The following is a 26712-nucleotide window of genomic DNA, read 5'->3' as shown; positions in this document are numbered from 1 at the left end:
ATGCCTGTGAGGGGACCCATGGCTGACACGGTGCTGAGGGATGGCTGTGAGGGGACCCATGGCTGACACGGTGCTGAGGGACAGCCATGGCTGGCACGGTGCTGAGGGACGGCTGTGAGGGGATCCATGGCTGATACGGTGCTGAGGGACGGCTGTGAGGGGACCCATGGCTGGCACGGTGCTGAGGGACGGCTGTGAGGGGACCCATGGCTGGCACGGTGCTGAGGGATGCCTGTGAGGGGACCCACGGCTGACGGAGCCCCCAGCGCTGGCCCGGCCATCGCTCCGCCCGCCCCGCTCCCCTCAGGCGGCCCCAGCCCCTCAGGGCGGGCCGGGGGCGGGGCCGCCCCCTCGGCTGCTCGCGCCGCGCCTGCGCGGCCCCGCCGCGCCCCGGGGTGAGCGCCGCGCGGCGCGCGCGCGCTGCGGCGGGGGCGGGAGCGCGCCGGGCGGCGCTGGCCGCCGATTGGCTGAGGGGCGCGAGAAGGCGGGGCCGGGCGGGCGCGGATTGGCGGGGGGCCGCGCGCCCCCGGCGGAGGCGGGCTCTGATTGGCCGGGGCGCCGCGCGGCGGCGGCCGGGACCGTTGGAGCGCGGCGGCGGCGGCTGAGGCGGCTGAGGCGGCCCGGCCGCCCTGAGGAGCCGCGGCGGCCCCGGCACCGCCTCAGGTACGAGGAGGAGCTGCGGGGCCGCCGGGCCCGGGCGGGGGAGAGCCCAGCGGGGCCCGGGTCAGCGGGCTGTGGTGAGGGGGCTGCCGCTGTTTTGGCCGTGCCCCGGTGTTCCTCCCGGCCGCGGAACGGCTGCTGGCAGGGAGCCGGAATGTGCAGGCTGCATTGCTCTGGGGTTAACGGGAGACGCGGGATGTGCAGGCTGCACTGATTTGGAGTTAACGGGAGACCCGGGATGTGCAGGGTGCTCTGATTGGGAATTAACGGGAGACCCGGGATGTGCAGGGTGCTCTGATTGGGAATTAACGGCAGACCCGGGATGTGCAGGGTGCTCTGATTGGGAATTAACGGGAGACCCGGGATGTGCAGGCTCCGTTGCTCTGGGGTTAACGGGAGCAGCAGCCAGGGCAGAGGCAGCAGCTGTGAAATGAGGCAGTGTAATTTTTCTGTGGAAGACTGCTGCTGTCTTGCAGGAAAAGCTCACCCGGCGTTATTTGCCTCTCCTTAGGCTGTCGTTTAAATGTCTGAAGAAGGAAGTGAGCCCAGGAAAGTGGAAGTTGCCCTGAGGGACTTCTCAGTGTGATTCAGGTAACGGGATCTGTTGGGATTGACTGTGGTGTTGACCTCAAAATCTTGTGTTTTGTAAGTTGGGTTGCCTGTTTCTGACACTCACCAAACGGACATTTTTCACTTAGGACAAACTTGTGTCGTGAAGCAGTGACTTCTGCATTTTCTGGTATGTGTTGGACATGTGAAAATACGGACTCCTCTGTTTAAAATTCCTCCAGAATTCCGTTTGCTGTGCAGCACATCCCTCCTCTGGGGAAGGTGAACCATAGAATTATGATTTGGGTGGGAAAGAGCTTTAAACAACACTGAATTCCATCCCTCTGCTATGGCAGGGACACCTTCCACGATCCCAGGGTGCTCCAAACCCCAGCCTGGCCTTGGGCACTGCCAGGGGTGGCACTGGCTGAGCTTTAAAGTCCTTTCCCACTCAAACCAGTCAGTCCCAAGGGAGCAGCTCCCAGGCTGGGCTGCCAGAGCTGGCTGCTGACAATTCCAGAATCCTGTATTTAAGGGGACACGTCCAGGGCCTCCTGTGAGCTCTGTGGGACACCCTGATTGTTCACTGCAGTTCCTGTGGTGGTGAATGCAGCAGCCCTGCCAGCATTGTCCCACACTCCCTGGGTTTGGGCAGGCTGGGGTTTTTGGAACAGTAAATGGCTTTGTTTGTTGGCTGTGCTGCAGCTGGTGCAGTCAGGCCTGGTTTATCCCAGGACCCAAGAGCAATACATCTTTTGGGGAGTGCTGGGCGGTGGAGGGCACTTAGGAAGGGGCCATAATGCAAGGAAAAGCAACAGAAAAGCATCAATTCTTCAGCAGTTCAATTAATTACCTCACACACAGCCCAGGTGAAGGGGGAGTGAGGACTCTCAGTCCTGGGCAGCCCTGGGTGGGTGTTCTCAGTTCTGTTCTCAGCTGGGTGGCCCTTTAAACCAAAGTGGATGTGTTCAGTTCTGTTCTGAGTTAGGAGCCCTTTAAACCAAGGTGGATGTTCTGAGTTGTGCAGCTCTTTAAACCAGGGTGGATGTTCTGAGTTAGGAGCCCTTTAAACCAAGGTGGATGTTCTGAGTTAGGAGCCCTTTAAACCAAGGTGGATGTTCTGAGTTAGGAGCCCTTTAAACCAGGGTGGATGTTCTGAGTTAGGAGCTTTTTAAACCAGGGTGGATGTTCTGAGTTAGGAGCTTTTTAAACCAGGGTGGATATTCTGAGTTGTGCAGCTCTTTAAACCAGGGTGGATGTTGTGACTTGTGCAGCCCTTTAAACCAAGGTGGATGTTCTGAGTTAGGAACCCTTTAAACCAAGGTGGATGTTCTGAGTTAGGAGCCCTTTAAACCAAGGTGGATGTTCTGAGTTAGGCAGCTCTTTAAACCAAGGTGGATGTTCTGAGTTAGGAGCCCTTTAAACCAAGGTGGATGTTCTGAGTTGTGCAGCTCTTTAAACCAAGGTGGATGTTCTGAGTTGTGCAGCTCTTTAAACCAAGGTGGATGTTCTGAGTTAGGCAGCTCTTTAAACCAAGGTGGATGTTCTGAGTTGTGCAGCCCTTTAAACCAAGGTGGATGTTCTGAGTTGTGCAGCTCTTTAAACCAGGGTGGATGTTCTGAGTTGTGCAGCCCTTTAAACCAAGGTGGATGTTCTGAGTTAGGAGCCCTTTAAACCAAGGTGGATGTTCTGAGTTAGGAGCCCTTTAAAGCAGGGTGGGTGTGTTCAGCTGTGTGTTGTGGAAGCTGTGACAGTTTTTGAAGAGGGAAGGAACCACATCTGGAAGATTAAAGCCAGGCCTTGGGTGGTGCCTGAGCCACCCTGAGCTCCACACTCAGCCTGCCTGCGTGGGCTGCTCTGGAGCAGCTTTAGAGAGCCTAAAGAGGGATTCAGATAAGGTGATTCAGGTGATAAGGATTTGAATTCATAATATATTTATTCGGTTAATTGTTTTCCCCTTGGTACCAGGGAGAAGAAACCATGATTTTGTTGTCTCTGGTTTAGAGTTTAAACAGATTTCTGTTGTTAAACTGAACCTAAATTTAAATAGTTTCATGGGCCTTTCCCAGTCCTGTGGGCTTTAAAGACTGAACTATTTTAACTTCTCAGCTGTGCTTAAATAATACAGATTTATTTAAAAAAACTTATGTAACGAAGAGTTTTAGGCAGCCTAGATCTGGAAGAAACAGTAGGAGACCTTAAAATTCCACAGCAGATAGCACATTATATTTGGCCAGGTGGAAACAAATAGAATTATGACAGCAGGTGCCAATTCATCACTAAATTTTAAAGGAGTTGCATGTCTAAAGGATGTGCTGTGGTTAACACTTAAAATCATATTAACTTAAGTAGCTGCTGACTGTGACTGCAAGGTGAGGTATTTTTCAGTCTTTGTCAGTGCAACTTTTAACTTTATTTAGGTCAAAGGTTGGACTCAGTGGGGAACGAGAGCCTCAGTGATTCTGTGATTTAAGAGGTGGGGGGCAAAGGGGTGTCCTGGTGTAAAGCAAACAGGGAGGGAGCTGAGGCCCTAACTTAAATTTTTATTCATTTATTTTTTAGAACAGAAAGTGACAAAACTAAGGGATAAAAACTCTTTAGTTTTACAGAAGGCAATGTCATCAGCTGGACTTTTACCTCAGGCTTCTGTTGTTCTTGTGGAAAGAAGCCCCTTTGTGAGCACAGCTGGGGCACTGAGGAGCAGTTTGGGTGCAGCCAGGCTTTTGGAGCAGGTGTCTGTGTGTCTGGCAGCTCAGGCAAAGTTAAAGTTATCAGGCCTGTGTAGGTGTTCAGTTCCCATTGCCTGGGGCAGTGGCAGAGAGACTTTTAAGTGCAGATTAATGGTGCTGTACTCTGTGCCCTTTCAGTAATATCTAACACTTCACAAACCTAGAATTATTTTGGTTTAGACCTGTGAAGGTGGTGAGGAAGATTTCACACCGTAAGTTAATGTAGGAGGTGAAATTAATGAATTAAAACTGAGCAAGCTGTTCTATCCTGAAGTCAGTTGTGATGGGGGGGAAGCAGTTCCTGTTTCCAGGTGTTCCTCACTGGAATTTCCCTCCTCCCCAGGTGTGCCAGGGAGCTCTGGGAGAGCTCTGAGCTGCCAGGTGTGTGGGACCTGCTCCTGCTCCATCTCCCAGTCTGGGGTAATGGGGACAAGGGCAGGAATGCAGCTCAGAGCCCTTCCTAATGATGAACATTGCACTCAGAGCCAGCTGCAGAGTTCCCTCCTGTGCTCTGCAAGCAGTGCTGGGGCCTGTGGGGTGAGATGGAGAGGAGAGGCTTTGCCAGGTTCTCTTGGATGCACGGGGTGCTCAGAAATCTCCTCCACAAAAAAGAGTCTTGCCTTCCTGAGAGGGAGGGGTCAGCTCTTGATTAGACTGTTTGCAACTTCTTCCTGCTCAAAAATCCTCCTGCAATATCTCATTTCTCTTACCCAACAGGAGCACTGCTTTATTTCAAGGAAACCATTTCAGCTGCTGGATTTGCTCTTGTTTGCAGGCTCATGGTAAATCCCACAGCCAGACCTTAACTTCAACAGGCAGGTTGTAAAAAGCCATTTCTACTCCTCAGGCTCCGGGGCAGGGAAGGAAGATGAGGGTTTGGTTCTGGTGTGGGTGTTGTGGCACTGAGGGTGCTGCCTGCTCTGCACCCTGGCTGTGTGAGCTGGAGAATTCTGCCTGTGCCAGAATCTGTGCTGAGACACTCAGTGCTGGCCTGCAGAGCTCCTGGGCCCAGGCTGAGTGCTTCCCTGGGGACTGAAAATGGATCTAGAGAGCTGGCAGCTTCAAACAACACCTTGGCAACGGGGCTGGCACCTCAGTGCCACTGGCACCTCACCATTCTCAGCCTGACCTGCAAGTTCCTCAGGGAACTTCTCTCTGTTCTGGGCTCTCAGCTGACACTTACAGATGTGAAGTCACAGAAACTCAGGTGGCTTGGAACTCTCCTGGATTTGAGTTTGTTCTGGTTTGTCTGGAGGGAACCTGTGTTAAAAGTTTTGGAAGGCTTTCAAAGAAACCTCTGATTAAATACTGTGACTTGTTCCATCTTTGTTGAACTTGAGTCCAGTACAATCTTTTATCAGTTTCTGACCAGGTGAGGTTGTTGGGCTCACCCTGGGGCTTAGACCAGGGTGTTTTGGGCGTGTCCTGGCCTTCTTTCCCTTCTTCTTGTCCTCCATGTCTTGGTGTGGTGGTGACACTTTTCTATTGGTTTAGGATGGGGACACAGATGTCAGATATTGGTGCATTGTTACAAACAGTCTGTATGTAACTTCTGATATAAAAGGTAAACACTGCCCAGAGGGCAGGGCAGGTGGCCGTGGCTTCCTTTCTGGACAGACCCGGGCAGGTCAGAGACAGAATGTTACAGATAAGGAGAAATAAACAACCTTGGAAGCACAGTCAGCCACATTCCAGAGCTCTCCTTCGGCTGCCGGGCTGGGGAACGAGGACTTTCACACTGCTGGGGTCTCAGCAGCTGAGCCTGGCACTGCTGCTGCTGAGAGCAGGACTTGGGGAAAGGCTCCAGTGCCTCCTCACACACATCCCCACCACGGCATGCTCAGGTGAGACCCCACCTGCAGAGCTGCCCCAGCCCTGGGCCAGCTGTGTTAATCACAGAATTATTTCAGTTGTGAAAGTCCTCTTAGTCCAGCCTGTGCCCAATGCCCACCTTGTCCCCAGCCCAGGGCACTCAGTGCCACATCCAGGCCTGCCCTGGACACCTCCAGGGATGGGCACTCCAAACCTGCCTGGGCAGCCCCTGCCAAGGCCTGCCCAGCCTTTCCAGGGAGAAATTCCTGCTGCTGCCCACCCTGAGCCTGCCCTGGCCCAGCCTGAGGCCATTTCCCCTTGGCCTGTCCCTGTTCCCTGGCAGCACAGCCCGACCCCCCCGGCTGTTCCCTCCTGGCAGGGAGTTGTGCAGAGCCACAAGGTCCCCCCTGAGCCTCCTTTTCTCCAGGCTGAGCCCCTTCCCAGCTCCCTCAGCCCCTCCTGGGGCTCCATTCCCTCCCCAGCTCCATTCCCTTCCCATCCTGGGGTGTTCCACGGGGTTGGTGTGGCCCCAGTGCAGGACCCAGCTCTTGGCCTGGGTGTCCCTCAGCCCAGTGGCCCCAGCCCATGGATCCAGGCTGTCCTGGTCCCTCTGCAGAGCTCCCAGCCCCCAGCAGATCCACATCCCACCCCGCTGGGGCTGTCCCTGAGCTGAGCCAGGGTGGTGCCCTCCATCCCCGTGCCCAGCCCGTCCATGAAGGTGTTGAGCAGGACTGTGCCAGGCCTGGTTCCCAGCTGGATGTGCCTCCACGGCCAGGTTTTTCCAGCCAGGATGTCCCTGTCCATCAGTGATTTTCCACCCCAGTAACTGGAGGCACCGAGGGCTCTGTGGGGCTGTGCTGCCACATGCTGTGTCCTGCCTGAACAAACCAGATGGCTTCTTGTGCCTTGGAAAAACCTCACAGTCCCAGCAGGAAGGGCAAGGCAGGCAGGAGGGAAAGCTTTAGGATTCAACACTATCTTTTTTCCTGAGCTACTGGGTTGCCTGTCCATTTTTAATGAAGCTTCCTGCATTTTTTGGGCAGGTTTTTGCAGAATCTTCCAGAGCAGCTTTGGATCCACTGGATTTATGGAGGAAAAAAAAGGAGCCATTGACTTGTTTAGAATTTCACTGCTGAGCTGTAACCACTGGGAAGTTACAGTCCCTTTCCTGGCTCCTGGCCTTTTCCTTACACCCCCCGAGGCTGGACTCAGTTTGGGTTTGTGGAGATCTTCCACAATCCTCTGAGTCCAGCACATGTGAAAACATCAGTGAGAGATCCAAACCTTTGGGTTTTGGGGCAGCTGCTGCTGGAAGGTGCATGGTGCTTCCCAGAGATGCTCCTGTACTTGCTGGAGATGCAGAAATAACAATTTAGTGTACTTTTCATACTTTTGTGCACCGTTGCTTTTGCTTCAGTTACTTATCCTACAATTGATGGGGACAGAGTTTAAAATGCTAAAGGTAAATGAGAAGAATTGTCAGAAGTGGTTAAAATGTGCTTTAAAAGATGTTGCCAGTCTACTTGAATAAGTATGGAAGGTTTGTCTTTTCCAGGGGTCAGATGTGGCCCCCTGAAATCACTTCTAGGTCACTCCTTTTCCTGGGAAAAGGCACAGGGGAACAAATAAAGGAGTATTTTTGATTAATTATGTTTGACTGCTGAGGAAAGGGATTGGCAATGTGAACCAGGAGAACAAAGAAATGAGTAAGAGCATCAGATATTTTGGATAGACAGAGGGAGAGGAGGGGATTAAATCACTCATTGTGGGGTCCTTTTTCAAATTAGGAAAGAAAAGTAAAAATACTTCATATTTTTATTGAAATCTGAGATGAACAAATATAAGCACCTTTATATCATAAGTAAGTTTAATTTTATACTTTAACAAAACATTTATGACAGTTCAGAAATTATTTTAGATGGTTTCAATCCAATGTCAGTTGAAGCCAGACGAGCTCAGAAGCCCAAAGCAAGGAAGTGCCAAAGCAGATGGACACCAGTAACTTTTTCTGCCAGCACAGGTATGCCCTCCATTTTTATTCAATATCTTCATCCCAGTTATGTTATTTATTAAAGTTACCTTTTTAAGAGTGAATGCACTGACAAGGGAGGAAAGCTTTTCCTTGAAACAGCAGGAATAGTTGTTCCTTCCAGAAAAACAGCAGAAAGTCACTGAACCTCCTTCCCTGTGTCAAACTCAGATCAGCCCATGCCCCAAACTGGCTTTTGGATTATTTTTAATTACAACTTATTTCTGACCATAAATAGGTATGGGCACAAGTTTATCTTCATGCAGCAACTGCAGTTTAATCAGTGACATCAAATATTATTTCTGCTAATGACATGCAGCGCCAAGAATGTGAACCAAGTCAGATTTAATAATTGGTAAAGGAACTTTTCTTTCTGTGTTCCTGCTTTGGCCAGTGAGGCTGTGGCTCAGTGCAAAGTGTGGAAATTGTTATCAAACCCTAAAGGTCAGAACCTCCTTTGGAGCGCTCCTTAAAGGTGGAAGTACAGAATGAAACAAAACTAACTTGAAACAAAACAACTACAAAACCAAACTACAGCTCCTGAAAGGTGGCTGTGCTCAGCTGGGCTTGGGCTCCTTCTCCAGGAACTGACAGAACCAGAGGACACAGCCTTAAGCTGCACCAAGGGAAATTTAGGAAATTAGGAAAAAAGTGTTTTACAGAAAGGGTGATAAAATACGGGAATCATCTGCCCGGGGAGGTGGTGGAGTCACCATCCATCCCTGGGTGTGTTTAGAACAAGCCTGGATGTGGCACTGGGTGCCAGGGTTGAGTTGAGCTGTTGGGGCTGGGTTGGACTCGATGCTCTTGGAGGTCTCTCCCAACCTGGTGATTGTGTGTGGGACTGTGTGATTCTGTGATTCTGATTCTGTGATTGTGTGTGACTGTGATTCTGATTGTGTGTGACTGTGATTCTGATTGTGTGATTGTATGTGACTCCGTGATTCTGATTGTGTGATTATGTCTGATTCAATGATTCTGTGATTGTGTGTGATTCAGTGATTCTGATTGTGTGTGAATGTGTAATTCTGATTTGTGTGTGATTCAGTGATTCTGATTCTGTGATTGTGTGTGACTCTGTGACTCTGATTCTGATCCTGTGTGTGACTCTGTGATTCTGGCTGCGTGACTGTGATCCTGTGTGTGACTGTGATTCTGGCTGTGTGACTGTGATCCTGTGTGTGACTGTGATCCTGTGTGTGACTGTGATTCTGGCTGTGTGACTGTGATCCTGTGTGTGACTGTGATTCTGGCTGTGTGACTGTGACTCTGTGATTCTGGCTGTGTGACTGTGATTCTGGCTGTGTGACTGTGATCCTGTGTGTGACTGTGATTCTGGCTGTGTGATTGTGATCCTGTGTGTGACCCTGTGATTCTGTGTGACTGTGATCCTGTGTGTGACTGTGATTCTGTGTGACTGTGATCCTGTGTGTGACTCAGTGATTCTGGCTGTGTGACCGTGATCCTGTGTGTGACTCAGTGATTCTGGCTGTGTGACTGTGTGTGACTCTGTGATTCTGTGTGACTGTGATCCTGTGTGTGACTGTGATTCTGTGTGACTGTGATCCTGTGTGTGACTCAGTGATTCTGGCTGTGTGATTGTGTGTGACTCTGTGATTCTGTGTGACTGTGATCCTGTGTGTGACTGTGATTCTGTGTGACTGTGATCCTGTGTGTGACTCAGTGATTCTGGCTGTGTGATTGTGTGTGACTCTGTGATTCTGTGTGACTGTGATCCTGTGTGTGACTCTGTGATTCTGGCTGTGTGATTGTGATCCTGTGTGTGACTCTGTGATTCTGTGTGACTGTGATCCTGTGTGTGACTGTGATTCTGGCTGTGTGACTGTGATCCTGTGTGTGACTCTGTGATTCTGGCTGTGTGATTGTGATCCTGTGTGTGACTGTGATTCTGGCTGTGTGACTGTGATTCTGGCTGTGTGACTGTGATCCTGTGTGTGACTGTGATCCTGTGTGTGACTGTGATTCTGGCTGTGTGACTGTGATCCTGTGTGTGACTCTGTGATCCTGTGTGTGACTGTGATCCTGTGTGTGACTCTGTGATTCTGGCTGTGTGACTGTGATCCTGTGTGTGACTGTGATTCTGTGTGACTGTGATCCTGTGTGTGAGAACAAGCCCACCTGTGGCTCAGGGTGATTTCCTGAGCACAGAGCTGCCTCTGGAGCTGTCCTTGGGCTGTGTGACTGTGATCCTGTGTGTGACTCTGTGATTCTGTGTGACTGTGATCCTGTGTGTGACTGTGATTCTGTGTGACTGTGATCCTGTGTGTGACTCTGTGATTCTGGCTGTGTGACTGTGATCCTGTGTGTGACTCAGTGATTCTGGCTGTGTGATTGTGATCCTGTGTGTGACTCTGTGATTCTGTGTGACTGTGATCCTGTGTGTGACTCAGTGATTCTGGCTGTGTGATTGTGTGTGACTCTGTGATTCTGTGTGACTGTGATCCTGTGTTTGACTGTGATTCTGGCTGTGTGACTGTGACCCTGTGTGTGAGAACAAGCCCACCTGTGGCTCAGGGTGATTTCCTGAGCACAGAGCTGCCTCTGGAGCTGTCCTTGGGCTGTGTGACTGTGATCCTGTGTGACTCAGTGATCCTGTGTGTGACTGTGATCCTGTGTGTGACTGTGATCCTGTGTGTGACTGTGATCCTGTGTGTGAGAACAAGCCCACCCGTGGCTCAGGGTGATTTCCTGAGCACAGAGCTGCCTCTGGAGCTGTCCTTGGGCCGTTACCTACAGCTGATGAGCTCCAAGAAGAGCGAAACCTGCTAAGCAAGGTCCTGTAGTATTGGCCTGAACCCAGGAGCACCTGCAGGGAGCCAGGGGGCACAGCCAGGGCTCTCAGGAGCTCCCTGCTGCCAGGGGGGTGCCAATCTCACCTCCTGTGCTGGGACAGAGCTCTGACAGGGACAGCCCTGGCACAGAGCAGGGCCTCTCCCTGTTCTCTCCCTGTTTTGGGAGAGAAAAAAGGTGCCCAACAATGGAAACAAGAAAATTGTGAGTTTACTGAAGTTATTTTACATGGTGGCTGAGTGTAGAATTTTCCACAGTGATTGGTGTGGAATTTATAAATTGGCTTTGCTGTTAACTCTGTCAGAGGCTGCTCCTGAGGCCATACAAGTGTTGTACCTGTTGAAAGGGGGGGAAGGTGAAAGGATGAAGGGAAATGATGAAATATTGGAAGTTTACATCAGACACACTCAGCTGCAGTTTTCTAAGGCACTGCATCGTTTTCTGCTTTTAGTTGAACATTGCTTTTCAATAAGGATTTCCAAATAACTGGACTTCCTGCCCCTGGCAGTGGGAGCAGCCTGGGACAGTGGGAGGTGTCCCTGCCATGGCCACTGGATGGGCTCTGAGGTCCCTCCAACCCATCCTGGCATTCTGTCCTGGAGTGCTTTCCCCTCCACGTGCCCATGGAATGGGAGCAGCCACCTCAGGAATTCCTGGCTGCTGCATCATTCCAGCCCATGCTGTGTTTCCTGGCACTTTGCTCACGGATTTTGCTGCAATTTTTTAAAAAGCAAGGAACCGGCAAAGAAACAAACAAAACCCACTCAAAAAATCTCCACCAAAACCCAAACCCAGCCTCCCCACCCCCTTCAAAGAACCCAGCCTAACAAACCAAACCAGCTCAGTCCAAGCTGCTCTTTCCCTTCCCTGTTTTGGGAGCCGAGCACTGTAATTTGCATCCCAAACATAGCTGCAGTTCTTGTGGGTTTGGTTCATTCCTGTTTTGAACTTGAGAAAGACTCCCCAGCCTCCTTCTTCCCAGCCTCATCACCCAGGGATCCTTCTGTGTCTGATGGTTCAGGGATTAAAAACAGGTTTGTCAATGATTCTCACAGAACCTCATTTCCACCACTTTTCCAAATATCTGGCAGTCGTGTGGGAGTTGGGCTCTGCTCCCAGGGAGCAGGGACAGGCCAAGGAGAAATGGCCTCAGGCTGGGCCAGGGCAGGCTCAGGGTGGATTTTGGGAACAGTTCCCACCTGGAAAGGGCTGTCCTGCCCATGCAGGGGTGGAGTCCATATCCCTGGAGGGGTTTCAAGGCCCTGTGGATGTGGCACTTGGGGACAGGGGGCAGTGCTGGGATGGCTGGGCTCGATGGGCTCCGAGGGCTTTTCCAACCTGAACAATTCTGTTTCCATTGCTGGCTTCTCTCTCCACTCTGCTCAGAACGTGTGCCCTGCCCAGACAGAGCCTCCCCGAGGTGTTTCCCCCTCTCAGAAGCAGCAGGGTCAGCTCGTGAGTGCAAACAGCCTTGGGTGGGTTTGGTGAGCAGCTCCAGGGCTGAGCTGCTTCCCCAGGGAAAAGTTCAAACCTTCTTCTCCTTTTGAGCCAGGCAGGAGCCTGGAGGAGAGGCTGAGGCTGCTTGGTGAGTCCTGGGAGGAGGAGCTGGGGAGGGAATGGAGCCCCAGGACGGGCTGAGGGAGCTGGGAAGGGGCTCAGCCTGGAGAAAAGGAGGCTCAGGGGGGACCTTGTGGCTCTGCACAACTCCCTGCCAGGAGGGGACAGCCAGGGGGGGTCGGGCTCTGCTGCCAGGGAACAGGGACAGGCCAAGGGGAAATGGCCTCAGGCTGGGCCAGGGCAGGCTCAGGGTGGACAGCAGCAGGAATTTCTCCCTGGAAAGGGTGGGCAGGCCTTGGCAGGGGCTGCCCAGGCAGGTTTGGAGTGCTCATCCCTGGAGGTGTCCAGGGCAGGCCTGGATGTGGCACTGAGTGCCCTGGGCTGGGGACAAGGTGGGGATTGGGCACAGCTTGACTGGATGGGCTGGGAGGGATTTTCCCACTGAAGGGTTCTGGGATCATGGAGAGAGCAGATCCCTCATTCAAGTCTCATTTCAGGGGCAACTTGAACGAGCTCAGTCCCTGCTTTTCCTTGTGGAGGGCACAGAGGGTGGCACTCCTGTCCCCTGGAATGGAATTGTGTCTGTCTCGGCCACTCTGTCCACTTCAGCCAGGAATTGTGTGTTGGCTGCTGTGTCCAGGCACTGGCAACAACCTCTGGGGCTCCCATCCTGGCACGGGCAGGTGCCCTCTGTGCCAGGCTGAGCAGGGCAGCTGTGGCTGCCCCTGCATCCTTGGCAGTGCCAAACCAGCCTGGACAGGACTTGGAGCAGCCTGGGACAGGGAAAAGTGTCCCTGCCATGGCAGGGGTGGCACTGGATGGGCTCTGAGGTCCCTTCCCACCCAGACCATCCTGGGATTCCCTGCATGAGGAATCTCTGGGGAAGGAGGTGGAAGTCTTGGTGCTCTCAGGTGCTTTGTGGAGAGCGAGATGGGATTGGAAGCTCGTGTGCCCAAAACACCCAACTTCTGCAAGTCATAAAAAATGCCACTGAGGCTTCTTCCTGTATAAAAAAATACAGCAAAGACACAGCAGCACCTTGGTTGTGAGTCTGTGGCTTTCTAAAGCATGGGAGTACAATGGATTTCCAGGTCAGAGCCCATGCTTGTTTTCCTTCCTGAGAAGGAAGAAGGCTGAGGTGGGCTCTGAGCTCTGGGCTTCCAGCAGGAGCTCGGGAGGTGCCAAGCTGTGCCCAGGCACTGCTCCTCAGGGAGGTGTGCCAGTGCCAAGGCACGACTTTGTGCTGCTCCTGCTGCCATCTCAGGCTGCTGCAGGCTGGCCTGAGCCAGCTGCCTCCTGTCGTCTGCGTGGAACTGCAGGGGAGTTGTTTGGGATTTTTGTCTTTTTTTGGGGGGGTTAGACACATAAAACCTATCTTTAATGTTTTTTAAGTTGGTGAATTTGGTAACCGAGGAACAGTGTACTAATTAGTTGAATTATAAATTAAATTTCACACCCATGCTGATTTAACTTTCCTTTTTTTTTTGCTGCAGTGGACTGAAATTTGGCATCTTTTGGGACTGTGTAGTGAAATAAGCCCTGAGAGCTGCTGAATTGTCCCTGTGCCCCCTTACCTTGGGGTACAAGCTGCTCCCTGCTCCTGTCACTCTTTAATCTGTTTTCCCAGGAAAGGGAGCTCTCTCTCACCAAACTGGTTTTATTTCCACCTTAATGAGTTTGAAGTTCTTTACTTCCCTGGCAAATCCCATGGGACCTCAGGTGTCGGGGCTCAAAGTTAAATGAATTTTAACAAGTTTTGTTTAAAGCCAGCATTCTCCCAAGCCAAACATCCCCACCAATCCTTTTCCAGGCTAAAGGGTTCTGTGATCCTGCAGGGAAGAGGGCTCACTAACCTCTGTCAGCCAGGGAAGGGAATGGGCTGAGCTTGTTCCTGCTGACCCCAAAGTCTCGAACTGCAGCATCTCCCTTTTCTGCCTCACAACACAGAGGAATTCTTTATGGGATATTTCTGCATGTACCAGTGCAGCTGTGGGCTTTTCAAACTAAAGCAATTCAAGTGTTGAGTTAACGTTTCCTGTGCTGTGCCCTGCCTTGGAAGGTGTTAACAAGCCTGAGGTGTGTGTGTGAGTGGAATGGGATAAGGATGAGAGGTGTCTGTCTGTGTCCTGGAATCCCCAAACAGAATCAGACTGTTCCCACCGAGGGACAGAATCCTGCTGCTCACAGCGAGCTGCTCTTGTAACAGGAGCCTGACACAAACAGTGTTTGCCATTTTTGTCTCCAGAATGATTGAGGAGAGTGGGAAGAGGAGGAGGACCATGGCAGAGAAGAGGCAGCTGTTCATGGAAATGAGTAAGTAGGAAATCTGAAGACATGATGCCATTGATTCTTCACTGAGAGCTTCCCTGGGACAGCTGCAGCAGATCATCCCCATCCTGTCCCCAGGCCCCATGCAGGGAAAATCTTCCTGGTGCTCCTGGGGGCTGCTCAGGAGGAGAATGAATGCCCAAGGGGAGTCACAGCTGCCTGGGAAGGTCATTTATCCCTGGGTTTTGGGAAGCTCCTTCTCAGGGAATGTTCACATCTCTCATCTATGCCAGTGCCTAAGGTTTGTGGAGAACTGTTTCCATGAGTAGTGACAGCAGACAAAGCACCTTTGGCCTCAAAAAGAGATAAAAAATGGCCCTGCAGTGCTGGTGTGACTCGAGACATGGTTTGGGGGCTCATTTGTGCAGGATCCTCCTCTGGAAGAGTTAAGAATTGGTGTTTGCATGACATCACATTATCCTGCTGTCCTGCACGAGTCAGGGCTGAAGGGAATTCCTGGGTTAGGCCAGCATGTCCTTAATTCCAGCTACACACTGAGGGAGCTCTGACTTAAAACTATGGATTCATACTGGTTTGTTTCCAGAGTAGCATTGCTATGGAATCATGGAGTGCTCTGGGTGGGAAAGGGCCTTAAATCCCACCCCATCCCACCCCTGCCATGGCAGGGACACTGCCGCTGTCCCAGGGTGTCCCAGTGTCCAGCCTGGCCTTGGGCACTGCCAGGGATCCAGGGGCAGCCACAGCTGCTCTGGGCACCTGTGCCAGGGCCTGCCCACCCTCACAGGGAACAATTCCCAATTCCCAATCTCCCATCCAGCCCTGCCCTCTGGCACTGGGAGCCATTCCCTGGCTCCTGTCCCTCCCTGCCTTGTCCCCAGTCTCTCCTGTCAGCCCCTCCAGGTGCTGTGAGGCTACAGCTGGATCACCCCAGAGCTTTCTCTTCTCCAGGCTGAACAATCCCAAGTCTCCCAGCCCTTCTTACAGCAGAGCTGCTCCATCCCTCTGATCACCTTGGTGCCCCCTCTGGGCTCTCTCCAGCAGCTCCAGGTCCTTGTGCTGCTGGCCCAGGGCTGGGGCAGCTCTGCAGGTGAGGTCTCACCTGAGCATGCCGTGGTGGGGATGTGTGAGGAGGCACTGGAGCCTTTCCCCAAGTCCTGCTCTCAGCAGCAGCAGTGCCAGGCTCAGCTGCTGAGACCCCAGCAGTGTGAAAGTCCTCGTTCCCCAGCCCGGCAGCCGAAGGAGAGCTCTGGAATGTGGCTGACTGTGCTTCCAAGGTTGTTTATTTCTCCTTATCTGTAACATTCTGTCTCTGACCTGCCCAGGTCTGTCCAGAAAGGAAGCCACGGCCACCTGCCCTGCCCTCTGGGCAGTGTTTACCTTTTATATCAGAAGTTACATACAGACTGTTTGTAACAATGCACCAATATCTGACATCTGTGTCCCCATCCTAAACCAATAGAAAAGTGTCACCACCACACCAAGACATGGAGGACAAGAAGAAGGGAAAGAAGGCCAGGACACGCCCAAATCCCTCCATCTTGTACCCCCTGAACCCCATCCTAAAAATCCCAAAATTCTACTTTTCCACCCTGTGTTAGTTCAAATATCACACCACTCAAACCCTGGTGACTTGTAATTCCTCATACAGAGTTGGCAGCTTTTTCCACAGGCTAAAATGGAAGCCACAGGTGGTTTTGACTTCGTGTGAGGTCTCAAGCCCCCTGCCAGGGTCTGGAGCCAGCCAGGGCAGCCAGAGGGATGTGCTGGGCTCTGACAGTGCAGTGGGTGTTGCAGGGGAAGCACAGCCCCAGCTGTGGTTTGTTGCAGGAGCCCAGAACTTCGACGTGATCCGGCTGTCCACGTACAGAACCGCCTGCAAGCTGCGCTTCGTGCAGAAGAGGTGCAACCGTGAGTGCTGCCAGCCTCCTCCTCCCCCCCTGCTGCATGGCTGCTGCAGAGCTGCACCCTTGGAGTGCAGGGCCAGCGGTGTTGAACGGGGATCTAGGGCAGAACTGAGCGTGGAGTTAAAGAGGCAGCGAGCCTTGCCCCATACTCTGCAGTGTCTCCCCATTTGTTCTTTAATGCTCAGCAAATGTGAAGTCCAAGGGCAGCTGTGGTGCTTTGTGGTGCTCTGTGGTGCTTTGTGGTGCTCTGTGGTGCTTTGTGGTGCTTTGTGGTGCTTTGTGGTGCTTTGTGGTGCTTTGTGGTGCTTTGTGGTGTTTTGTGGTGTTTTGTGGTGCCTTGTGGTGCCTTGTGGTGCTTTGTGGTGCCTTGTGGTGCTTTGTGGTGCTTTGTGGTGCTTTGTGGTGCTTTGTGGTGCTTTGTGGTGCTTTGTGGTGCTTTGTGGTGTTTTGTGGTGTTTTGTGGTGTTTTGTGGTGCTCTGTGGTGCTCTGTGGTGCTCTGTGGTGCTCCGTGGTGCTCCGTGGTGCTCCGTGGTGCTCCGTGGTGCTCCGTGGTGCTCCGTGGTGCTCCGTGGTGCTCTGTGGTGCTCTGTGGTGCTCTGTGGTGCTCTGTGGTGCTCCGTGGTGCTCTGTGGTGCTCTGTGGTGCTCTGTGGTGCTCTGTTGCCCTGCTGAGCTGGGTGTGGATAGTCTCAAGCTCTGCGAGGGGCTGTTTCCTCACGGGGAAGCCCAGAGCAGCCCCCGTGAGCACAGGGACAGTCCCTGCCTGCAGCTGTCCCTGCGGGGACACGTGTGACATCAGTGACCACGGAGAGCTCTGGGCAGTGCAGGTTCTCCCCTTCCCTGCTGTGGGCTCTGACCTTGGACAGCTGCCAGGTGACTGCCAGGTGAATGCCAGGTGAGCAGGATGCACTTTGTGCCCTGCCCCTGCTGAGCTGGACAGAGCAAAGAGCCGAGCAGGATAACGTGTGGGAGGAGATCCCTAATCCCAGGGCACAGGAACTGCAGGGGGCTGAGGAGGAGGAGGAGGCCAGCAGAAGGGCTGAGGAGGAGGGGGATGATGCCAGGAGAAGGGCTGAGGAGGAGAAGGGGGCCAGGAGAAGGACTGAGGAGGAAGAGGATGATGCCAGGAGAAGGACTGAGGAGGAAGAGGATGCCAGGAGAAGGGCTGAGGAGGAGAAGGGGGCCAGGAGAAGGACTGAGGAGGAGGAGGATGCCAGGAGATGGGCTGAGGAGGAGGAGGCCAGGAGAAGGACTGAGGAGGAGGAGGAGGATGCCAGGAGAAGGACTGAGGAGGAGGAGGAGGATGCCAGGAGAAGGGCTGAGGAGGAGAAGGGGGCCAGGAGAAGGACTGAGGAGGAAGAGGATGCCAGGAGAAGGACTGAGGAGGAAGAGGATGCCAGGAGAAGGGCTGAGGAGGAGGAGGATGCCAGGAGAAGGGCTGAGGAGGAGGAGGCCAGGAGAAGGGCTGAGGAGGAGGAGGAGGAGGCCAGGAGAAGGACTGAGGAGGAGGAGGATGCCAGGAGAAGGGCTGAGGAGGAAGAGGATGCCAGGAGAAGGGCTGAGGAGGAGAAGGGGGCCAGGAGAAGGACTGAGGAGGAAGAGGATGCCAGGAGAAGGGCTGAGGAGGAGAAGGGGGCCACAGAAGGGCTGAGGAGGAGGAGGAGGCCAGGAGAATGGCTGAGGAGGAGGAGGATGCCAGGAGAAGGGCTGAGGAGGAGGAGGAGGCAAGGAGAAGGGCTGAGGAGGAAGAGGATGCCAGGAGAAGGGCTGAGGAGGAGGAGGAGGCAAGGAAAAGGGCTGAGGAGGAGAAGGGGGCCAGGAGAAGGGCTGAGGAGGAGGAGGATGATGCCAGGAGAAGGACTGAGGAGGAGGAGGAGGCCACAGAAGGGCTGAGGAGGAGGAGGAGGCAAGGAGAAGGGCTGAGGAGGAGGACTGAGGAGGAGGAGGATGCCAGGAGAAGGGCTGAGGAGGAGGACTGAGGAGGAGGAGGAGGCCAGCAGAAGGGCTGAGGAGGAGGAGGAGGCCAGCAGGACACGTGTCCCTGCTGTGTCCCTGGGCTGTGGTGGCCGTACCCCAGATCCCTGTGCTGGTGGGTGGCTCAGCCCTGGACTCAGCCTTAGTTCCTGGCTCTGCTTGCAGGTTTAGGGTTAAAACTCCATTTTCCAGTGCAGGGCACAAAGCAGTGGCAGCTGCTGAGCTCTGCACAGGGCACTGGTGCCCCACACGAGCCCTTTGGCACCCCTGGGCTGGGCTGGGGCCGTGCAGCTCTGGGCTCTCTCTGCTCACAGGCTGCTCCAGGGGGTGGCTTAGCCTGGCCTTGGTCCTTGTGGGGGTTTTGTGTGGGAAATACAAAAGCAGATCTGTGAGAGGAAGGCACAAGCTCACACTGACTGCAGCCCCTTCCGTGGGGAGAGGCAGCAGTGAATGCTGTCACACTGCGACACAAAACAGCTCACAGAAGCAGGCGAGATGTAAAAGGAAAGAAAAAGAACCCAAAAAAGCAAACTGTATCTTCTGACTCCACTGTATGTACAATAGCAAAAGTGACAGTGGACTGGGGGGTGACACTGCCACCTCTCCAACCACACTGGTCAAGCCAAAGTCCATCAGTTCTCTCCTCCCACAAAGAATGCAAAACAACCATTGTTTATATAAACAGTGTGAGAAAATTCAGTAGAAATATGTAAGCATCAAAAGACATAAGAAACTTTTAGAAGAACTTTAAAACTCTCAAAAGAACAGACCAACAAATGTCACCGTGTCCCCGCTCCGGGTGCTCAGCTTGGGTGGCTGCTGATCCTTAGATGTCTTCTCCACTCTCCTGCAAACCTTAAAGCCTGGAAACATTTCGGAATGTTGTTTGATGGTTCTGCAGATCACTCACTGTGGTTTGGAAAAGGATTTCTGCACGTTGTTAACACTCCTTGGATACAGCAGGGAAATTCAGGGGAATGCTTTGGAGCCCCAGACCTGTGTTTAGAAAACATTGTGCTCTGGGTTTGGGAACTGGATCAACTGGAAACTGCCAGAGTTTAACTGGAACATCAGGTTCCTCCTTCAGCACTCTACGAGTCAGCATGGGGGTGTTCAAAATTACTGTCAACAGTTTGTAGTGGATTTAGAGCATCATCAGATCCCAGAGTGGTTTGGGTTTGGGGAGGGCCCTTAAAGCCCACCCAGTGCCACCCCTGCCATGACAGGGACACCTCCCACTGTCCCAGGCTGCTCCAGCCTGGCCTTGGGCACTGCCAGGGATCCAGGGGCAGCCACAGCTGCTCTGGGCACTCTGTGCCAGGGCCTGCCCACCCTGCCAGGGAGGAACTGTGGCTGCTGGCTAAAACACTGCATGCTCAAGGGGAGGGCTCTGCTCCTGCAGGAGCTGTTTCTGGCAGAGCCAGGTGTTGAAGGGAGCAGTGAAAGCCACACCTGGGCACACCTGGGCACAGTGGCTGTTCCTGCCAAAGCAGGCAGTGCCATCCCTGGGCTTGCATGCCTTGCAGAGCAGAAGTGAGCGGTTTTCCCTTTGTTTTCCAGTTCACCTTGTTGATATCTGGAACATGATCGAAGCCTTCCGAGATAACGGCCTTAACACTTTGGATCACAGCACAGAGATCAACGTGTCCCGCCTGGAGACCATCATTTCATCCATCTACTACCAGCTGAACAAACGCCTGCCTTCCACCCACCAGATCAGCGTGGAGCAGTCCATCAGCCTGCTCCTCAACTTCATGCTAGCAGCCTATGACAGGCCAGTACTGCCTCCTTGTGCTTGCCCTGCCTGCCTGGGCAGGGGGAGTGTGCCCAGGGCTGCCCTCTGAGGGCACTCCTGGCACTGCTGGGAGCTCTGTGCTGAGCTGGGGCTGGGCTCAGACCCTGCTGGGGCCTCCTGGGGGCTTAGCAGTGCTGGAAAAGTGAATGTGTCTTGTTGAATCTTGCTCAAAAAGACCCTTTTTAACTCAGTCTTGTCAGTGTGCAGCCCCCTCATGCTGTGTGACCCCGTGAAGCTGATTCTCATTTCTTGCTCAGGGTTCTGTCCAGGCACCTGCTCGTGCCCAGTTTTGGTTTTTCTGGGAATTAATTCCAACACAGTTTTATGAGTTTGACTTACAGCCTCTCTCTGCAGGGTTTGCTCTGCTGATCCTGAGTAGCTGTGCCCCTCTGGGTTCTCTGAGCAGCAGCTGCAGGTCCTTTGCTGTGGTTGGCACCTCTTACTTTTGGTCTTGCCTTTCTCCAAATCAGCTGTTTTTTTTTTTTTTTCAGTGGGATCTGGCTTCTGCTTCTGTGCCCCACAGAGGGGATTTAGCCAGGGCAGTGCCCAGCCAGCACTGAGTGTGCCAAACAGTTGTTCTGTTTGTGATGCCCAAACTTTGATCCTCTCCTGAAGGGACAGCTTCTTACTGCCACCAAACAGAAGCTGGCTGTGTCCCTCAGAGAGTCCAGACCCGAGCACAGCCCCTGCCTCCCTGAGGACAAATCAAACCAGCACGAAGCTCAGAGCAGCTTCTGGGCCAGCAGAACCCGGGGGACTTTCTGTTCAGTCCCACTTTGTCCTAGGACAAGTTGTAAGGCTTGGCTGAGGATTTGGTTACTCTCAGACAGCTCGCACTAAAAAATACAGGATTTAAACCCAGGAATGGTCGCCTTTGGAGGAGCTGCCTCAGAACATGGAGGCTTTAGTTAGAGGTAGGAATTTGTTCCCCACTTTCCCCCAGCCTTGCGAGCTCTGCTTTGTCTGGACTTCCAGCAGCAGCAGCAGCAGTTGGGTGCCAGCCTGGCACAGAGCAGCAGCAGCTGGGTGCCAGCCTGAGGCAACAGGAGCTGGATCCTGGCAGAGAGCAGCAGGAACTGGATGCCAGCGTGGGGCAGCAGCAGCTGCATCCTGGCACAGAGCAGGCAGGAACTGGATGCCAGCCCGAGGCAGCTGGGTGTGAGCCTGGGGCAGCACAGCTGGATTCTAGCCCGGGACAGCACAGCTGTGTGCCAGCCCGGGGCAGCAGCAGTTGGATCCTGGCACAGAGCAGCAGCAGCTGGGTGCCAGCCTGGCACAGAGCAGCAGCACAGCTGTGTGCCAGCCTGGGGCAGCAGCAGTTGGATCCTGGCACAGAGCAGCAGCTGGGTGCCAGCTTGGGGCAGCAGCAGCTGCATCCTGGCACACAGCAGCAGCAGCTGGGTGCCAGCCTGGCACAGAGCAGCAGCAGTTGGGTGCCAGCCCAGGGCAGCAGCAGTTGGATCCTGGCACAGAGCAGCAGCAGTTGGGTGCCAGCCTGGCACAGAGCAGCAGCAGTTGGGTGCCAGCCCAGGGCAGCAGCAGTTGGATCCTGGCACAGAGCAGCAGCAGTTGGGTGCCAGCCTGGCACAGAGCAGCAGCAGCTGGGTGCCAGCCTGAGGCAGCAGCAGCTGCATCCTGGCACAGAGCAGCAGGAACTGGATGCCAGCCTGGGGCAGCAGCAGCTGCATCCTGGCACAGAGCAGCAGGAACTGGATGCCAGCCTGGGGCAGCAGCAGCTGCATCCTGGCACAGAGCAGGCAGGAACTGGATGCCAGCCCGAGGCAGCTGGGTGTGAGCCTGGGGCAGCACAGCTGGATTCTAGCCCGGGACAGCACAGCTGTGTGCCAGCCTGGGGCAGCAGTAGTTGGATCTTGGCACAAAGCAGCAGCAGCAGCTGGGTGCCAGCTTGGGGCAGCAGCAGCTGGGTGCCAGCCTGGCACAGAGCAGCAGCTGGGTGCCAGCCTGGGGCAGCAGCAGTTGGATCCTGGCACAGAGCAGCAGCAGCAGTTGGGTGCCAGCCTGGCACAGAGCAGCAGCAGAGCTGTGTGCCAGCCTGGGGCAGCAGCAGTTGGATCCTGGCACAGAGCAGCAGAGCTGGGTGCCAGCCCAGGGCAGCACAGCTGGATTCTAGCCTGGGACAGCACAGGGCAGCAGCAGTTGGATCCTGGCACAGAGCAGCAGCAGCAGCTGGGTGCCAGCCTGGCACAGAGCAGCAGCAGAGCTGTGTGCCAGCCTGGGGCAGCAGCAGTTGGATCCTGGCACAGAGCAGCAGCAGCTGGGTGCCAGCCTGGCACAGAGCAGCAGCAGTTGGGTGCCAGCCCGGGGCAGCAGCAGTTGGATCCTGGCACAGAGCAGCAGCAGCTGGGTGCCAGCCTGGCACAGAGCAGCAGAGCTGGGTGCCAGCCCGGGGCAGCAGCTGCTCTGTGCCCGGGCAGGGCTCAGGCTCCCTCTCCAGGAGCTCAGCAGCAGGGCAGGCAGGCCTCGTGTAAAAGTGCCCATCCCTGTGCTGCTGGGATGCTCAGGGGCACACAGCTCTCACAGAGGGTGCTGGTGGCACCATCACAACCCTCAGCATTCCCCTTGGCAGGTACAATCCCAGAATCCTGGAGGGGTTTGGGTGGGAAGGGACTGTACCAATTATCCAGTGCCACCCCTGCCATGGCAGGGACACTTCCACTGTGCCAGGCTGCTCCCAGCCCTGTCCAGCCTGGCCTTGGGCACTGCCAGGGATCCAGGGGCAGCCACAGCTGCTCTGGGCAATGCCTAGGGTGCCCTTCCTGGGAATTCTGCCTGGCTGGGTGCCCTGAGGAGGAATCTGGGCCCTGGCACAGCTGGAGTGCTGCAGTGGGCACAGCTGGAATGCTGCAGTGGGCACAGCTGGAGTGCTGCAGTGGGCCCTGGCACAGCTGGAATGCTGCAGTGGGCACAGCTGGAGTGCTGCAGCGGGCCCTGGCAGGGCCAGCAGGGCAGGGGGAGTTGCCTGGGCTGGGTGAGGAGCTGGGCTTGGCATCAGTGGCAGAGCCACGTGGATGTCCCTGCTGTGGGCCCTCCCTGCTGCACAGCCGGGCTGGGGGGATGTGGAGGGTGAGGAAGGAGCCCCACAGGCCTGGCCTGGCTTCAGCCAGTCCCCAGTTCTGCTTCCAGCCCTGGTTCTTACAGGGGATTCAGGGTCATACAGAAGGTTTTGCCTTTTTTCCCTTCTGCTGGAATTCAGGTGGAATGGCACTGGCACAGAGTCCTCAGGAGCTGCAGAGTGCAGGGAGGAGTTTGGGGGATCTATAAACAGTGTCAGGGGGCAGGCCCAGTGTCTGGGGCACCAGGGGAGTTTTCCAAGGACAGGCTGTGTCCTGGGAGGAGACACGGATGGTTTTTCTGGGAACTAATTCCAAGCTGAAGCTTCCTTTGATAGAAGATGCATGTCTGTTAAAGAGTGAAAGGAGAGGGGCTGAGGCTGTGGCTTGGGGAGGTTGGAATTTCCAGGTGAGCTTTGCCCTGGGCTGATCCCCCAGTGGGCACAAGGAAAGGAGGGATTCAGCCCCTGTGCCCAGGTGAGAGCCCACCTGCAGAGCTGCCCCAGCCCTGGGGATTCCAACTGCACAAGGACCTGGAGCTGCTGGAGAGAGCCCAGAGGAGACCACGGAGCTGCTCCAGGGCTGGAGCCAGGCTGGGAGAGCTGGGGCTGCTCACCTGGAGAGGAGAAGGATCCAGGCAGAGCTCAGAGCCCCTGGCAGGGCCTGAAGGGGCTCCAGGAGAGCTGCAGAGGGACTGGGGACAAGGCCTGGAGGGACAGGACACAGGGAATGGCTCCCAGTGCCAGAGGCTGGATGGGAGATTGGGAATTGGGAATTGTTCCCTGTGAGGGTGGGCAGGCCCTGGCACAGGGTGCCCAGAGCAGCTGTGGCTGCCCCTGGATCCCTGGCAGTGCCCAAGGCCAGGCTGGACACTGGGACACCCTGGGACAGTGGCAGTGTCCCTGCCATGGCAGGGGTGGCACTGGATGGGCTCTGAGGTCCCTTCCACCCAACCATTCAGGGTCCTGCTCCTCCAGGCCCTTGTCCAAAGCCCCTCTCAGCTCTCTCAGAGACTCCCTTCAGGGGAATTCTGCTTCTCCAGCTCTCCCCACACTCAGCCTGTGCTTTCCCCATCCCTGTATTTTCCCCGCCAGTCCAAATTCCCTGTCAGCACCTTGAGTTAAGGTTATTTGGAGTGCTGCTGGGGGTGGTGGTGGTTGTTGTCCCCGTGGTTCCTGGGGCTCTGGGCTGGTTGTGTTTCCTTTGCTGTGGAGTTCTCACGGGTGCCTTTCCCTGCAGCGAGGGCCACGGGAAGCTGACGGTGTTCTCAGTGAAAGCCATGCTGGCCACCATGTGTGGGGGGAAGATCCTGGACAAGCTCAGATGTGAGTACTCCCGAGGAATCCCAGCCTTTGTGGACTCTTCCCTTTCCTGTGTTTCTGGTGCTGAGCTCTGCAGGGGTTTTATTTTGCTGATTCCGTGGTCTTTACGCTGAGCTGGAGCTGTGCTGTAAACCCCAGAATTCCAGAGTCATTAAGGTGGGACAATCCCTCCCAGCCCATCCCAAGCTGTGCCCAGTCCCCACCTTGTCCCCAGAGCACTGGGTGCCACGTCCAGGCCTTCCTGGGACAGCTCCAGGGATGTTTGTTCCATGGTCCAGCTCCTGCTTATCCCGAGCCCAGGACTGAGGAGGCTTCCCAAGCCCATTCCTTTAATTTAAGCTCTTGGGCACTTCTTTAAATGGAGAACTTGAGGGTTGATTTTGTCCCAGGTGTCACCATTTCTCTGCTTTGAGGACATTGGAGGCTCCTGTGAATCTCCTGCTTCCCCTGAGGCTCTCTGCCCCTTCTCACTCTGTCATTCCAGGTGCTGAGGTAGAATCCCAGCATGGTTTGGGTTGGAAGGGACCTGGGACAGACACTTCCCACTGTCCTGGGGTGCTCCCAGCCCTGTCCCTTGCCCTGAGCCCTGCTGACCCACAACCCAAACCCCAAAATCCTGCTGGGCGAGCACAATGGAGCAGGATTCCTCCAGCTGGAGAGAAAACTGGTGCTGAAAGAGTTCTGGAAAATCCTGAGCAAGATGGGGAACTGCAAAGAGCTGCTCCTTGCCCTTCCAGCACAGGAGCCCCAGGGCTCCTGCAGGAACACTGCAGTGAGCAGATGGAGAAGCAGAGACCAGCTCTGCTTTAACCTCCCAGAGATGTGGTGGGTGTCAAACCCTCAGCCCCTGGCTGCTCCTGGAGCCACTTCCAGAGCAGGCAGATCCAGCAGGGGCTGCTGAGTGCCCAGGGCTCCCAGGGAGGGAATGTGCCTGCCCAGCCATCTGCTCTGGGGGGGGAGCAGGCTTCTGATGTGCCTGCTCCAGCTGCTCCCTGGGTCTGGATTTCCTCTGAGCATTATGGTTGTGCTGCTTTGCTTTCCCCCTCTCTTTCCTGTTGGTTTTCCCAGCTTTTACAGAGACAGGGCAACTGAGAGGCGTTTTAAAAGATTTTATTCTGTTGTCAGTTTTGGTGACTAGTGAGACACAAGAGATGTAAAACTCAATGCCATTCCATCAGAAGCCAGCCTATTTCTTGGTTACAATACCTCAGAAATGTTTTTTAGCTTTTGCTACACCATGCTGCTATCACTTCTAACACTAATCACCTCTATTTTTTTCTCCACATTGTCTTGCTGCAATGTATTTGTCATCGTTCTAATTCTATAAAATATCTAGTCTTGTTTTATTCTTTACAAACCCATTTCCCACACGTCTCCCTGATTACTGACCCGGTTCACCCCCAAAATCTCCTTGTCCAGAAGGATCCCAGCCCAGCCTCCCTCCCCTGAGCAGGCTGGAGCTCTCTGCAGATCCTGGGAGTTGTGTTTTGAAAGTCTCCTCCTCCCACGGTCCCCGTGAATGATGGGGACAGGACAGTGTCCTGGGAGTGTCCCTGTGGCACAGAGGGACTGGGGGAGCTTCAGAGGGGCCCTTCCCTGGCTCTGGAATTTCCTGGGACGTGCTCTCCTTGCAGAGCAGCTCCTTGTGGGGGCTGTGCAAGGCAGGGATCCCAGGATCTGGAAAATCCTTCCCAGCCCATCCAGTCCCAGCTGTGCCCAGTGCCCACCTTGCCCCCAGAGCCCTGAGTGCCACATCCAGCCCTTCCAGGGATGGGCACTCCAAACCTGCAAGGTCTGAGCCTTTCCATGGGCAAATTCCTCCTGATGTCCAGCCTGAGCCTGCCCTGGCCCAGCCTGAGGCTGTTCCCTCTCATCCTGTCACCAGCTGCCCTTTGGGAGGATATAATTGCATCCTGCTTTTTATCATTTCCAATTGCACTGCCACTTCCCCACGTGGAAGTTTCCCACTTTGACAAGAAACTCACTTTTTTTCACTGCAAGGCAAACGTTGGTGGGGTTTGGAGGGGTTTTTCATTTCCCCTTGGCACAGCCTGGGCTCTTCTCTCTCATTTTCAGATTTCCATACCTTGAGTTTCTCTCTCTTTAGGATCACTTGGCCCCTGCTGCCTGCTCAGCTCAGATGAATGTCCTGAGCACAGCCAGGAGCTTTCAGCCCATTTTAAACACAATTGTGTCATGTCCCTGTCGTG

The 26712-nt window shown here is 54.5% G+C and overlaps 1 protein-coding gene across 10 annotated transcripts in view; it reads left to right on the top strand.

Annotated features, from left to right (window-relative positions):
* Positions 1 to 568: 568 nt before the first annotated feature.
* DTNB (dystrobrevin beta) overlaps positions 569 to 26712 on the top strand; it is a 188488-nt gene continuing 162344 nt past the window's right edge. For 7 of the 10 annotated variants that reach the window (XR_008441023.1, XR_008441024.1, XR_008441022.1 and 4 more), the window contains exons 1-7: positions 569 to 663; positions 1172 to 1251; positions 7669 to 7770; positions 14393 to 14460; positions 16264 to 16344; positions 19875 to 20088; positions 24420 to 24505. Coding sequence is in view for 7 of the 10 variants with exons in the window: in XM_054002117.1 (XP_053858092.1) it covers positions 7739 to 7770; positions 14393 to 14460; positions 16264 to 16344; positions 19875 to 20088; positions 24420 to 24505 (481 nt within the window). In the remaining 3 variants the exon portion in view is untranslated. The remainder of the gene's footprint in view (positions 664 to 1171; positions 1252 to 7668; positions 7771 to 14392; positions 14461 to 16263; positions 16345 to 19874; positions 20089 to 24419; positions 24506 to 26712) is intronic. The other 3 variants (XM_054002114.1, XM_054002116.1, XM_054002118.1) reach the window with 3 other exon arrangements.

Source organism: Vidua macroura, chromosome 35 (genome assembly GCF_024509145.1).
Source record: "Vidua macroura isolate BioBank_ID:100142 chromosome 35, ASM2450914v1, whole genome shotgun sequence".
NCBI lineage: Eukaryota > Metazoa > Chordata > Aves > Passeriformes > Viduidae > Vidua > Vidua macroura.
The sequence above is the reverse complement of the archived record's forward strand: the minus strand, read 5'-3'. Positions and strand labels throughout refer to the sequence as shown.